At 41.5% G+C, this 15,036-nt stretch overlaps 1 protein-coding gene across 5 annotated transcripts in view; it reads right to left on the bottom strand.

Moving 5' to 3' along the window:
- LOC113446872 (tetratricopeptide repeat protein 39A-like) overlaps positions 1-15,036 on the bottom strand; it is a 42,816-nt gene that overhangs the window by 21,179 nt on the left and 6,601 nt on the right. For 4 of the 5 annotated variants that reach the window (XR_015742021.1, XM_087925942.1, XM_026716715.2 and 1 more), the window contains exons 2-6: positions 9,158-9,253; positions 6,090-6,221; positions 5,584-5,651; positions 3,515-3,582; positions 1,994-2,058 (exon numbers count right to left, since the gene is read on the bottom strand). Coding sequence is in view for 4 of the 5 variants with exons in the window: in XM_087925942.1 (XP_087782068.1) it covers positions 1,994-2,058; positions 3,515-3,582; positions 5,584-5,651; positions 6,090-6,221; positions 9,158-9,253 (429 nt within the window). In the remaining variant the exon portion in view is untranslated. The remainder of the gene's footprint in view (positions 1-1,993; positions 2,059-3,514; positions 3,583-5,583; positions 5,652-6,089; positions 6,222-9,157; positions 9,254-15,036) is intronic. The other variant, XM_087925943.1, reaches the window with a different exon arrangement.

Below are 15,036 nucleotides of genomic sequence, written 5' to 3'. Positions count from 1 at the left end.
TTTAGTCAGTTTAAATATTTTACAGAAGGAAGCAGGCACTACAATAATTTTAAAAATGGGGAAAATATCCAAAGGAGATTGCTTAAAAAATTGGCTATGTTAATTTTTAAGGTATATATACTTTTTATTCCCACAGTTAAATAATACAAGTTGAGACTAATTCAAATCCCTACTCTTCCATGAAATTTGTGAGTAATTTTGGACTCATCGACCTCATATGCACACCACTAGAATAAAGGATAATCAAAGCTACCATTTCAAACTCAAGAGAAGAAAAGCAAGATCTAAAGAAAGACTAGGATTAAACACATATGAGTTGATTTGGCAATATGTGGGCCTGTGACTAAAGCGCCGTGGTTTATGTCAGCAGTTGGGTGGCTCCCCTTGGTTCTGCCAGTTATGTGTGGAACCACCCCCTCTGATCTTAGTTCCTCTTCTCTGTCCCACAATCCCCTTTTGGCTAGGATGCGGATTGGATAAAAGAGTGCCCACAGCCTTTTCCCCTGTTGATTAAGCAGTTACTCAATCAACACGCAAGAACAAGCACATAACTAAGAATAAACTTAACTAAGGTGTTCCTGATTATAGAAACACTATGAAAAACACAACTGAAAAAATCAGTTCTTTGGATTGCTGATTGTTCTTGTCCCTTTGTTGTTCACTGTTGACCTAATAAATGTGCTAGCAAATAGCTAAGAGATATAAAAACAGTGCTGCCATCTACTGGTCCAATAGTCCATTGGAGGATCAAGAGGTAGCAAAATACTGAAATTGATTAACTCATTCTAGATTTAAGGCATGTAAATGAAAGGATTCAACTCTTGTCCTTCTGTAGCCTATCAGACGAGAAATTCCTTGGCAGTGGTTGATGTTCCCAGGGAATTCTGGCTTATTTCTTCTTGACATCTGTTTTTCTTAGAATAATTTACAAGTTCCTCATTGATTCCCATAGCTAAGCCTCTTTCTCAAACTCCAGCTATTCAAAAACATGACAACCAGAGATTGCATTTTGGTCACATTCCTCCAGACAACCATCAGAGGAAAGCCAAGAATGACTGCAGAAACAATATAACTCTTTTCTGCCACCTAGTGGTTAAAAGGTTGTATAGTCAATCTATAGTTTTTTTAAAAATCAGATATTGATAGAAAAAAACAAAGGAAACTGTTGCAACATACAAAGGAACTAGGGCATTGTACATGACAAGTGGCTTTTAATACTGTATTTCCCCATGTATAAGCCACCCCTTTTTTCCAAAATTTTCAAGCCCAAAAAGTAGGGGGGTGGCATATACAGAGCAGGTACACTTTTTATACGTGAAAAATGCATAAAATAATAAAGTAGGAATAAACTGGTTTTCCAGCAGTATGCTATACTTTTTGTAAAAATTGTACGTGATGATACGATTACGAGTGCGAGTACGCGATAGAAATGCATATGCTAGGCATCGGCCTGAATGCTTCGTTCCTACTCTCGTTCCGATCGTAGATTGCTAGCGTCGCCCGCACCGCTTTCGGCGTCATGACCGAAGTTGTAGATCTAGACGTCGAATTTTGTTTCTTTGTAAATTTTCTTTCTTCATAACTTGTTTCTCTAATAAAATATTTTTTTCAAAACTTCACAGTCCAAAAATTGGGGGGGTGGCTTATACAAAGGGGGTGCTTATACATGGGGAAATACGGTATGAAGGATAATGTTGGATGGGGCTGGGATTTTAGTTGAAGGGTCACTATGTTTTGCCATGGGAATGTTGTGTCTTAACATGTATGGGCAGCAGAAGAGCATGGAACCCCCTTCTGGATGCCTTGTAAGGGTACACTTTGAAGGCACCAAGATTGAAGGAAACATGATTTTCCTTCAGCTTTAGGATGGGAAACATCAAGGCATCAAATTGGAAGATGAACAAGTGAAGGAGACACTCCTCACTAATGCTCTTTCTCATTCCTACCTGTGACTAAAACCCCTTAATTTACCCGACCTGCCTTCCCAACTCACCTGTAGATGAGGTAGCTGCTACGCACCTTAATTCCCCCTTTTATAAAATTAACCATGTTTTCATCCTGTAAGAAGCAAAATGTCTCCATGAATAAAACAACCTCAGTTTGCTGGGATGATGTATATGCCACTCCTAGTTACACAGCACTCCATCAAAGGCATTTATCACACTTGGCCACAAGCAGGATAACTGCTGAAATGTTGAGACTTCATCCCCCCCCAGCTTGCTTTCATCAAAAGAAATTAATGTCAAGATAAAAGGGGGAAACTAACTCTAGACCAGTGATGGTGAACCTTTTGGTTGTGGTGTGCTGAAAGGCACATGTGCTGGCACCCACAATGCAATGTGCCCCACCCCCCCTGCGCATGCACGCGCAACACCCCATCCCCACCCTCTTAACTGCATTGTGCTTGCGTGTGCCTCCCAACTGGTTTTTGGCCCATTTGAGACTGTTTTCACCCCCTGAAGGCTCAAGAGAAGCCTCTGCAGCCTTGGGAGGCCGAAAAACGGGCCTTCTGGAAATACCAGAAGTGTCCATTTTCAGCCTCCAGAGGGCCTCTGGAGCTCGGGGGAGGCTGTTTCTGCCCTCCAGAGGCTTGAGGGAAGCTTCTGGAGCCTCGGGAGGCTGAAAATGGGCCCGTTTTGGCACTTCCGGTATTTCCGAAAGGCCCTTTTTCGGCCTCCCGAGGCTCTGGAGGCTTCCCTCAAGCCTCTGGGAGGGCGAAAACAGCCTCAAACAAACCAAAAATCAGCTGGGAAGCACACATATGTGCAGTGTAGGTAACAAATGGTCCTACGTGCCACCTGTGGCATGCGTGCCATAGATTTGCCATCACGGCTCTAGACAGTTATCTACACCTGATCCCCTTGCCTGATTTGTTTCATAGAACAGTATCTCTCAAGCATTTTGCATTCCAGTTCTGTTTTCCACCAAGCAAGCTAACACAGTGCTCATACAGTGATACAAGCTGAGTCTGTGGGGGTGTCAAAGATGGCAGGAGTGCAGCTCCGCTCCTTTAAAAGATCCAGGCGATACTGATGCCTGTACAAAAGGAGTTTGCATTGTGCTTTTGCTCCACTTGTCCTACAGTTTCCATAGTTAGCACAGATCAGGTTGACTGAGACTAAAACTCTCCAGAGAGCCAGCCTGATGTAGTGGTGAAGGTGCTGGCCTAGAAAACAGGAGACTGTAAGTTCTAGTTCCCCATTAGACATGAAAGCCAGCTGGGTGAGCTTGAGACAGTCACTCTCTCTCAGCTCAACCTACTCCACAGTGTTGTTGTTGTGGGGGAAAGGAGGATTATGAACAGTTTCTCGAGTTACTTATAAAGATAAACTAAAATTCTAATTAATAAACAAATTCAAACCACAAGCTGTAACATAGGAAGAAAAATGCTGAAATATATTTATCAGATTCTGTCTTCCAGGTTTCTTGCACCTCTCTATCATACTCTCTCTGAGTTGGGAACTACTGTAATAATGGGATAGAATTTGCTATTAAGTTTGAAAAATTTTCTTACCTGGAGGAAGGTGAGGGCTGCCCGGTGCAATAAGCATTCTGCATAACATACTTCAGCATGCAGTTCCTCTGTAACAGGGAAACATGGATTTAGGGAGCATGTGCAGATTTTCTAATATTGTCTACTATTCACCATAGTGACTCATATTTTTGTCATGTCCTACTTGAACTACTAACACAATATGCTCTCAGAAGCTTCAATTGCTCCACGGTGCAAAGACCTGTATGTCAGCCAGTGGGAGCACAATACACACTAGTCCAGCGGTCACCAACTGGTGGGCCGCAGCCCACTGGTGGGCTATGAGAAAATTTTGGTGGGCCACAGAGAAATCTCACCCCCAGAGCAACCCCACAAAGCAATTAATCCAGGCTGCGCAGAAATACAAGGCTGCGCTGCCCACATGGCCCGCAGGAACCCTCTCCACCCACTCACTCCTTACCCAGAAAACTTGTCTGCTAAGTTGCTATTTTTCCTTTTTCCGACCACCATCTATTCTGCTGCACTTGGAGATTTAGATTAGCTAGGAAGCAGGAAATGGTTGGATTTTTTGCTTTCTAGCTAGTCTTTAGATCTTTGGCTCAGCACAGCCAAAACCTCCCTTAAGACTGAAGGTTTGCTTGCAAGCAAATTCAGTGCAGACTCACGGCAAGCAAATTTGAGAGACTGAGCTAGCCAATGGCAGAGAGATAGATCACTGAATGATTCTATGAGCAACTCAATCTGCCTGCTTTGCCTGATTTTGGGTAAAAGTTGCTCTTTTTTAAAATAAAAAATTCAATATTTACATGCATGGTGTGTTGTGAGTTAATTTTGTGAGTTTGCTTGCTAGCAAATTTTATGAGTTTGCTTGCAAGCAAGTTTTATGTGACAGACTGAGCTAGCCAATGGCAGATAGATAGATCTCTGAATGAATCTGTGATTCTGTCAGCAACTCAATCTGCCTGCCTGCTTTGCCTGCTTTGGGGTAAAAGTTGCTCTGTTTTTATTAAAAAATCAATATTTATATAAATATTTATAATATTTACATAAAGCCATGCCCAGCCAGTCACATGACCACCAAGCCACACCCACAAATTAGGCCACGCCCACAGAACCAGTTTGTGGTCCCTGGGATCTAAAATTATGAGTTTGGTGGTCCCTGAGGTCCAAAAGGTTGGCGACCCCTGCACTAGTCCACATTTATGGACCGTAATTGGGAGCAGAAACTTTGTTGCTAAGCGCCGCAGCACGTATGGGTTGTTCAGTGGAAAGAGGCAGAAGTCCCAGGTAAGGAACTCAGGGGAGCATGGGAGAGATGAGCAGGTACCATTGGGGGTTGGGGGACTGACTGCCACAGGCAGGAGCCGGAGAGCATGGGCAGGTTAACATGGGATCCAATAAGGCCAGCAGAAGCTGCAGGCAGAGGCCTTGGGTGGGCTGGCAGAGATCGCAGGAAAGTAAGGGAGAGCTGCAGATGGGCACACACCGCAGAAGGTAAGAGGGCCGGGAGTGCCACAGAAGTTCCTTGGAAGAACTCCATAATGAACTCCAAAATGGGTTTCTCAGGAGAAAAACAGCAGGACTGACTTACTGGGATGACTTATAACCTCCCTGCAAAGTTGCCCGTTGACCTTGTGGGAAGTCAGCAGGGAATATCACAAATTGTGATCCCCCGATGAGATTCTCTGTGACATTGTAATCACAATATGGGCACCCAAATGCTATAAGATATCTAAAACACCAGATCTAGGGATGGCCTTTTATGAGGTGGACAATATATTTCTTGCAATTAGATGTTGACATCCTCCCACATTTAGGAAATCCCTCCCTCCATCAACTGCTTAAAAGAATCAAGAAAGGCAAACATCCAGTCCGTAGGCGGTAGGGGATACTTCGGAGGACACAACAATCTCAGCTAATGCAGTAAGACAGAGCACCTTTCACTAGAGCCTGCTTATCTGGAATCAAGCAAGACTTGAGTGGATTTGTGTAACTTTATACCTACTCCCTCCTATCCTCCAGCTTTTCCTATATTAAGACAAATAAACATTTTCTTGACTCACAGCACTCTGAATTTTAACTCTTCTCACCTTCCGTACAAGCATCTCCACCTTGCCGACTGGAGAAGGTACCAGTCACAGTGGTTTTCTTCCGAAATCTATCAGGGGAACCAAAAGCAGTTGAATTACTAGGTTCTTCATCCACCTTCTCCAACCCCTCACCCTGGGAGATCACTTTCCACCAGAAGCCACCAAGCATTATACTCCAGCAGCACCTTTAAGCAATCCTCTATTATTTCTCTAGGTTATATTCATCCCCCAATCATTTGTCCTTTTGCACCCACCTTTTCATCCCATTTTTAAACTCAGAAGGGAATAAGCTTTTAGAATTGCAGATCTTGTGCCTTGTTCAAGGAAGAATTAAATATCCACCAACTAATGCGGCAATCAAGCCAGACTTTGGGGAAATACTGGTTATTTAGAAGCAATATTCACAAGCTGAACAACCTGTCATCCCCTCTGCAGCAGTCCCAGGGCGTGGCTGCAGAAACAAACCTTCCTATGCTCCATTCCAATGGTGTGTATGAACTACATACCTCTGACAGATCTCCTGGGCTTCTTTCATGGTGTGCCCTGCATGGACAATATCTTCATGTTCAAAGGTCATCATGGCTTGCATCTCCAGGATGGTGGCATAAATTAAGGCATGGTACATGCTCTCTCCAGTTCTGCCAAAAGGAATCAACAGTGAAAGACAAAAGATATGGTTCAAGGCAATACATGGATTTGCTGATTATATTGATATATATGATAAACACACACAAGCATACATACCAGAGGTGGTATTCAGCAGGTTCTGACCAGTTCTGGAGGAAACTTTGAGTAGTTCAGAGAACCGGCAAATCCCACCTCTGACTAGAGATTTTACAGTATCCTTCCCCTGCCATGCCCACCAAGCCACGCCCACAGAACCGGTAGTAAAAAAATTTGAATCCCATCACTGATACATATATACATACCACATACATACATGCATACATACAGCATAAGGCATTAAGAAAGGAAAAGGATTAATATTTGGAACATAGAACATCTTCAGAGTTGGAAGGGACCTTGGAGGTCTTCTAGTCCAACCCTCTGCTCAAGCAGGAGGCCCTATACCATTTCAGATAAATGGCTGTCTCTTTTTAAAAGCCTCCAGTGATGGAGCATTGAAGGCAAGCTGTTTCACTGGTTGATTGTTCTCACTATCAGGAAATTTCTCCTTAGTTCTAGGTCAGGGGTATCAAACTCATGTGATGTATCAGGATTTTTTCCCCCTTTGCTAAACCGGGCCTGGGCATGGCCAGCACACGACACAACTGGCCCGCAGGCTGCGAGTTTGACAGCCCTATTCTAGGTTGTTTCTCTCCTTGATTAGTTTCCATCCATTGTTTCTTGTCTTGCCTTCTGGTGCTTTTTGATAAATAGATTGAACCCCCTCTTCTTTGTGGCAGCCCCTCAAACATTGGAATATTGCTATCATGTCATACTTAGTCCGTCTTTTCACTAACCTAGCTATGTCCAATTCCTGCAACCATTCTTTGTATGTTTTAGCCTCCAGGCCATCTTTGTTGCTCTTCTCTGGACTCTTTCCAGAGTCTGAACATCTTTTTTACATCTTGGTGACCAAACTGGATGCAGTATTCCAAGTGTGGCTTTAACAAGGCATTATAAAGTGGTACTAACACTTCAGGTGATCTCTATTCATGCAGCCTAGGATTACATTGGCTTTTTGGGTGGTTGCAGCAGGCTCATATGTAAATGATCGTCTTCTAGGAATTCAAGGTTCCTCTCCCAGTTACTACTATTAAACCAAGTTTCACCTAATCTGTACCTGTACATTTAGTTTTTCTTGCCTAAAGCTTGCTTTTCTCTACAATGAATTTCATTTTGTTAGATAGGGCACAAGTTCAAGTTTGTCTAGAAGTTTGAGAGTATTCAGTCAAATTAAAACCCTTTCATTGAGCCCTGTGAAGTCCAATTACCAATTACCAGTTAAATTCAGTCTGGGAATCAAATCAATCTGGGAATCAAATCAATGCAGTTTTATCAATACCAGCACAGAAATCTACAGATGTGGCTTTTTAGTATAGTAAAGGGGTCCAGCAAAAGTCACTTTTGAATTGTTCATGGATTTCAGTTATTTCTCCTAATGTTTTTTCCACTCTCCCTCCCTATCTGCCCCAGTGCTTTTGCAATTGGTACCCTGTTATGCACTTGAACAGTTGATTTATCTGTGGATTGTTGCATTTTGGGTAATCCAGCCATGATCTGTTAACATACTGCGTTAACAGGCTAATCCATAATATGATTCGTCTGATGTAACTTGGTTTAGGATTGAGCATTCATTAAATGAATGCAGCTTTGCCATCAGCTTTTGCAAAGAGTTACTGCTTTTGTAAAGAGTTACTGCTTACAAAGGTGGCTTCAGATTTCATCAGAATCAGTTTTGTAACACAGACTTAAACTGGATTAGAAGGCAAAAATCTAACTCTTAATGTGCATTCTAGTTAAGACATTTGTATGTATGTTACTTTTTCTAAGCTCAAAACTTAAGACAGAAATTAAATGCATCTACTAAAATACAGTAAAAATTATCTTTAATTTTAATAAAATGTATTTTTAAAAAGTGAGTCAACATAATTAAAATTATCCGGCATGACCATTGTATTCATTTTACCTTCTAAAGACCATCTGAGATACATACACTTAGCAATCCTTTCAGAATATATAACAGTAAGAAGGTGTGCTTTCTGTAGATGTTTCACTTCATAGAATGACAGCTGCAGTAAAACAGTTTCCCCATTGATTTCCCTATCCTTGTTTTAAATTATAAGAGTCATAAACGCTGTGTTCCCAGACTGCATCACTCAACACTGCGCAATCCTTACATACTTGGGGTTTGAATAAGGCCTACTGTTAAATAAACACCTCTTCTTTCTTTTCCCTACACACAGGATGTATAACTTTCTCCACCCTTACAAAAAACAGCCAAAGAAATGCCATGCGGATGCTGAAGATCATGCAGCAAAGAGCTGCTCTTACTAGTAACAGCCACGTGGCCTTCAATAACATTTAATTCTAGATTTTGCCACCTGACCTACCAGCACAAACCTGGTCTGTCTGTAATAAGCCTCTTAAAACACCAACTCCCAGCACTAATATATTTTTAGAATACTGAAGTATATATATCCTGTTGCCTTCCCCACAAGCTATATGAAATACTTATGAGCTGAATCCCTCACAGAGGAACTAGACAGCTGCTTGCATATGAACATTATGGAACACGTAGCACTGACTTTTCTGGAGAAGCTAGTTTGCCTTATTTCAGACTTGAAAACCAAAAGGACTCTAGAAAACCAAACTGATTCCCTCCCTCTCCAGTTGAGTTTATTCAAGCTCAGTGTCTAAGAAGCAACTCTCCTTCCATTGCATCCCACAGATTTGTTTCATCCTTATAGCCCTGAGCACTGTAATTGGGGTTCTCTAGTTGGAAAGTGCTGAAGGAGGATTTAATTCAACAAAACAGTGGGAAGCCTGGTGATAGTGGAGGGGAAAGGGAGCTGATATCCCACACTTGTCCTGCGTACAGGATGAATCAGCTTGAGCACTTCTGATTTACCTGGGCTGCAGCATTTCCAAGCTCTTACTGAACTGGTTATGCAGGAAACAATTCAGTGCCTCCGTGCACTCGGCTAAGGCAGTCTCCAGGGAAGTGCTGTAGGTAAGAAAAGAGGGCCAGTTATCACAGGTGTTCTTCTAAGATTTGGAGTAACAACACACATTTTCTTGTAACTCCTGTCCATTGAATTATTAGTTTTTCGCAATCTGTAATGGGACTTTTCCTTAAATTGTATATGTGTTTTGGATGAGACGATATTAAGGCAAAGATCTTTTGTGGACTTCTAAGTTTTGACTATTACTGAAAAATGTGGTCTAAGTGGGCATCCATCAAAAGAGGCATTGATTTACCTGCATGGGAGAAGCAGCTCTACAAGTTTTAAGAGCAAACAGCAGCATTTAATTCTAGTGATACTCCCTCCACCCCTGAAATAGTTCCCTACCATTAAAGATCTTATATTTCAATAGAAACAAATAATATCATCATTTAATTAGCTTCACATGAGCTGTAGAAGGTGCCCAGATAGATAGGAAATCACTGACTGATAAAAAATAAGTGTAAATGTGTCCTGCTTCTTTTCTAAAGCTATAAGAGAAACTTCCCACATCTGAGGGCACCCTCCCTCCTGTAGGTATCAGGAAATGCCCTTCCTCTGGGGTTCTTGAAGGAAGTGGTTGTGTACTTGTCACATTTGTTTAGCTCAGGTGTCCTCCCAAAGACAGAATTCTTACCTGTGACAACAGTAAGCAAACACGGCCTTTGCCACCATAGTTACCCCACCTTACTCAAACAGGACTGACCTTTCAACGAACTCTCCAACTGGTAAACTAGGTTTTAGCCTGCCACCCCCAGGAAATCTTAGACAACTTTTCCTGTAAATGTAGAGATCCAGAGCTTTATATTGGTGCTGACTTGGTTTTCCTGTTAATTTATCTAGCTTAGTTTCCTCTGCGTTAACCCATTGTTGTAGCTCTTCAAGATTCAAGACAAGGATCTTCCCCAAATGAAGCTAAACATGTCAGGAATTCAATGTGCAATTTTTCTTAAAAAGAAGATACTAGAAATACAATCATGCACCATTTCAATTTAAAAAAATGGGGGAGCACTTAGGAAACTATGGTAGGTTTATTTTAACTGAGCTCAGAATTATAAAGGGTCATGAGTAGGAAATAAGATATAGTTGTAATTATCAAGAAAGTGCAACAGCAAATAGCTAATATATGTAGAAAGTCTTTAGGGTGAACGGAATGTAAATTGGCAAAGGAAGTAAAAAGCAACAAGGCATATGTATGTAGACATGAGAACCAGTTGTTCTAGTGGTTAAAGCACCAGGTTGGAAACTAGGAGAGTATGACTTCTAATTCCACCATAGGCATGAAAGCCAATTGGAGGACTTCAGAGCAGTCACTCTCTCTCAGACCACAACATCAGGCTTCAGTGCCAAGCAAGTCAGTCATTTCATATCTGTGATGCGCCAGGGTGGGATACAAAACAAACAGTCACAGAAAACAGGTGAAGCCCCTTTTATTCCTTCAGTTTGCTTCCAAGCTCCGAATATCTTTGATGGAAGACAAAAAAAACTCCCACACAGTTACACGAAGAAGGAAAAAAGCAACACAAACCAGGCAAGATAAGGACTGGAGGATGTCCACAGATAATACACACTGGGAAGGATGCCAAACTCAGAGAGGAAATATTTATCTTTCTTGGTGACTTCAATCTACCTCATATTAACTGGACCCTAAACGAATGTACAACTGAACCCATACATGCAACCTTCTATAATGCTGTAACAAATTTGGGACTGGAACAACTAGTAACCAACAATACTAGGCTTAACAACTGCCTTGATCTCATCTTCTGCAATAGTTTGAATTCAATTTACGGAATACAAATTAAAGAACCCTTTTCCAACAGTGACCACAACATGATAGACTTTTGTCTTAACATACATCCACACAAAAATCATCACAATGACAAAATCCCCAATTATCACTTCAAAAAAGGCAACTATGATCTTATAATCAACGATCTCTCTTCCCTTGATTGGCAATTTCTATTCACTGGAAGCAATACTGTTGAAGATCATTACAACATATTTTTACTAGAAATCAAAACAGCCATCAAACTATATGTACGAATAACAACTCCCAAAGCCAGGAAAAACAGATTACCCATAACAATAAGGAAGCTTCAATCCAAAAAGAGATCACTTTGGCGAAAAAACAAATCTGGTCACATTGCCAACTTCAAAAGCCAATACAAAAATCTATGCCACCAGATAAAAACTGAATGCACTAATTATCACATTAAACAAGAGGAAAACTTTCTACGCACAAATTCCACCCGTGCTTTCTACAATTTTGTAAACAACAAACTAAAAGACTCAAGGTCCATCCCATCCCTGAAAGGACCTAATGGCAAAGACTGCAACGACAACACCATCAAAGCCAACCTCTTTAACACATTCTTTGGCTCAGTATTTGTAAAAAGCAGTGGATCAAGCCCAGTACTTCCTAGTCAAACCACAGACAACTACAATGATCTAATACATATCAATTTTACAGAAGACGTTGTTGAAAAAGCACTGTGCAATCTAAAACCATCTCTATCTATTGCACCAGATGGAATATGTGCCTACTTCTTTAAAAAGCTATCCACTGCCATAGCCGAACCTCTAAGCATAATCTTTGAAAAATCTTTCAGGACCAGCTCCTTGCCAAAACTATGGTCACAAGCCACGGTCATCCCCATCTTCAAAAAGGGAGACCCCAGCCTAGTTGAAAATTACAGACCAATCTCCTTATGCTGCGTCACCTGTAAAGTCATGGAATCAATTATTAACCAATCCATTATCCTCCACTTAGAGACAAACAACCTACTCTCTAATAAACAATTTAGTTTCAGAAAAAAACTATCCTGTAATCTGCAACTCTTACACTGCAAAAACATATGGACTACACAACTCGATCAGGGCAAAGCAATAGACACAATCTTCTGTAAAGCCTTTGATTCAGTGGTACACGACAAACTACTACTAAAACTAAAATCTTATGGTATCTCTGGACACCTACATAACTGGATAGAAGCATTCCTGTCAAACAGACAACAAATGGTCAAAATTGGGAGCATCCTATCAAATTCTGTACCTGTCAACAGTGATGTCCCCCAAGGCAGTGTTTTAGGACCAACTCTCTTCATACTCTATATAAATGACCTCTGTGATCATATTAAGAGCAACGGTGTTCTCTTCGTTGATGTAAAGCTATTCAACAACACAGACAATACTACTACCCTCCAAAAAGACCTTGACTATGTATCAGAATGGTCAATCAAATGGCAACTTCAAATCTCAACAAATAAATGCTCTGTCTTACATATTGGCAGAAAAAAAAATCAGAAAATAAAATACAAGCTAAATAGTCAAGACCTTGTTGAGGATCCAAACTTTGTCAAGGACCTTGGAGTATTCATCTCAAATGATCGAAGTGCTAGAGCCCACTGTAACTACATAGCCAAAAAGGCATTAAGAGTTGTTAATCTAATCCTACATAGCTTCTTCTCTGGTAATATCACACTACTAACTAGAGCATACAAAATATTTGCTAGACCTAAACTTGAATACAGCTCATCAGTCTGGAACCCATATCATGTATCTGATATTAACACAATTTAAAAAGTCCAGAAATATTTCACAAGAAGAGTTCTCCGCTCCTCTACTCATTGCAGAATACCTTATGCCACCAGACTTGAAACTGTAGACCTAGAAAAGCTATAACTACGCCACCTCCAGTCCGATCTAAATATAGTATATAAAATCATACATTGCAATGTCCTACCTGCAAATGAATACTTCAGCTTCAATCATAACAATACAAGAGCACACAATAGATACAAACTCAAGGTTAACCACACCAAACTTGATTGCAGGAAATACGACTTCAGCAACAGAGTGGTCAATGTTTGGAATACTCTACCTGACTCTGTGGTTTCTTCCCCAAACCCCCAAAATTTTAACCTTAGACTGTCTACTATTGACCTCACCCACTTCCTAAGAGGCCTGTAGAGGGCGTGCATAAGCGCACCAATTGCGCCTACCGTCCCCTGTCCTATTGTTTTTTTATTTTTCGTATAAGTACCTATCTCATGTATTCAAAACTATATTTATTCTTATACCTGTATCTTGTAAGCGATTGACAAATCAAATAAATACTAAAAAATACTAAACTAAAGATATTTACACAATTTGTTTCCCGTGTTTTGCCAGGTCCAAAATCTTATTCAGTTGTCACACCTGCAGCCCATGAAGAGGGTAAAGGTCCTCTCCTCCCGAGGAGACCATGTCTCTCCCTTATCCTCTCCTCCCTGCATGCCCTAGGATGGATGGGGGGTGGGCCTGGGTCCTCCTCTGACTGCTCAGCCGGCCTCTGCCCTTCCCCAGCCTTGTCTACAACCTCTGGAGCCACACTTCCACTCCCTGTCGGTGGTTCTTCCTCTCCCTCAGAGTCAGTCTCCATCAGGGGCATGACAATATCACAACCAAAGGATCTGGAAAAAAGTGGCATTTGCAGGAAAACACTGCATTTGCATTCCCTTCATGTTGTATCCCGTGTATGTGTGCCCTGGGGGCGGGGGGAGGGCATAAATTAGGTTACATATGTTCTGTCATGAGGCCATGGAACTATGAGGAAAAGTGGCTTAGAATGGAGGAGTTACCAGGACTGTGACGTGGCTCTCTGTGGCCTTTCCCACAAAGATACATTGGGAGATGTTTTCCTGGCATCTTTTTCCCAGCAGCCCCAACTGAATCTAGCCTATTTTTGAACCTGATCTTTCTTTTTCCAATTTCTCTCCCATACCATATTTGGTTCTACTCTGTTCCAGTTTTGTAGAATTCTTCTGCTGACAGAGAGACGTAGCCTCCGCCCCCTCCCCAGTCCTTTGCATAATTTCTTCCAACATTCTACTGGGTTGAAGAGAATAAAAAAGTGTTTTTAACTCTGCTGAAAATAAAAAGAAAGAAAAAAAGAAAGGGTTTACACAGTAACATCTTTGCTTTGTTCTTCTCCCCCAAAAAGAATGACGTCCAATAGAAGTTAAGCAGAACAAACTGACACCAAGAGAGAGTGTGACAACTGACAATATGGAAAGACATAGCAAATTTGGCTATTAAGAATACGTTTAAATGCTCTTATTGTATGCATGGAAACATTAAAGTGCTGCTTTTCAGGATTGGCTAAAAAAAGATGCCAGTTGCAGGAATGGTTGACTGCATTTTTAGCCCTTATTCTACCTCAGCAGGGAAGCAGAGCAGAAGTTCTGATGACAGCAGAACTGAGAATGGGACAAACCAGGGTAGAATATGCCTTCTTTATGCCAATTACTGGCAGGAGTCTGAGAGTTGGAGAAACAGCAGCAAAACAGTGGTTCTCCTAGGGGAAGAGAAAGCAGGAAAATAGCTCTTCAACTGCCATTCCATATTTTGAGTGCCAGGGAAATTCATCCCCCAAAGACGTTCTCTTCGCCACTGCTCCTCCTACCCAAGCACGGTAGAAGCCATATTCCTGCAGAAAAGCTGCCCGTGAGTGCCAGCTGAAGAGTTATGTGGAGCCAAGAGACTACCAGAGAAGCAGCTCCATCCAAGACTACAGGACATGTTACCTGGAGATATAGCAGCAGCACACAGATGGCACACCTAGAAACAACCATTGCAGGCTCTTATTCACTCTGGCCAACAGTCCCTTTCTGACAAATGTTAAGGTCATATATTTCTAGTTGTCTATTAGTTCAGTATTAGGCACCTGGTATAGAGTTCCCCAGTTTAGGCTCTGCGGCATAAAGGTTGATGGCAAGCCATATCTCAGGGAAGTGCCTTTGCA

This window comes from Pseudonaja textilis, chromosome 2 (genome assembly GCF_049901715.1).
Source record: "Pseudonaja textilis isolate UNSWEBS1 chromosome 2, rPseTex1.2, whole genome shotgun sequence".
NCBI classification, from domain to species: Eukaryota; Metazoa; Chordata; class Lepidosauria; order Squamata; family Elapidae; genus Pseudonaja; species Pseudonaja textilis.
The sequence above is the reverse complement of the archived record's forward strand: the minus strand, read 5'-3'. Positions and strand labels throughout refer to the sequence as shown.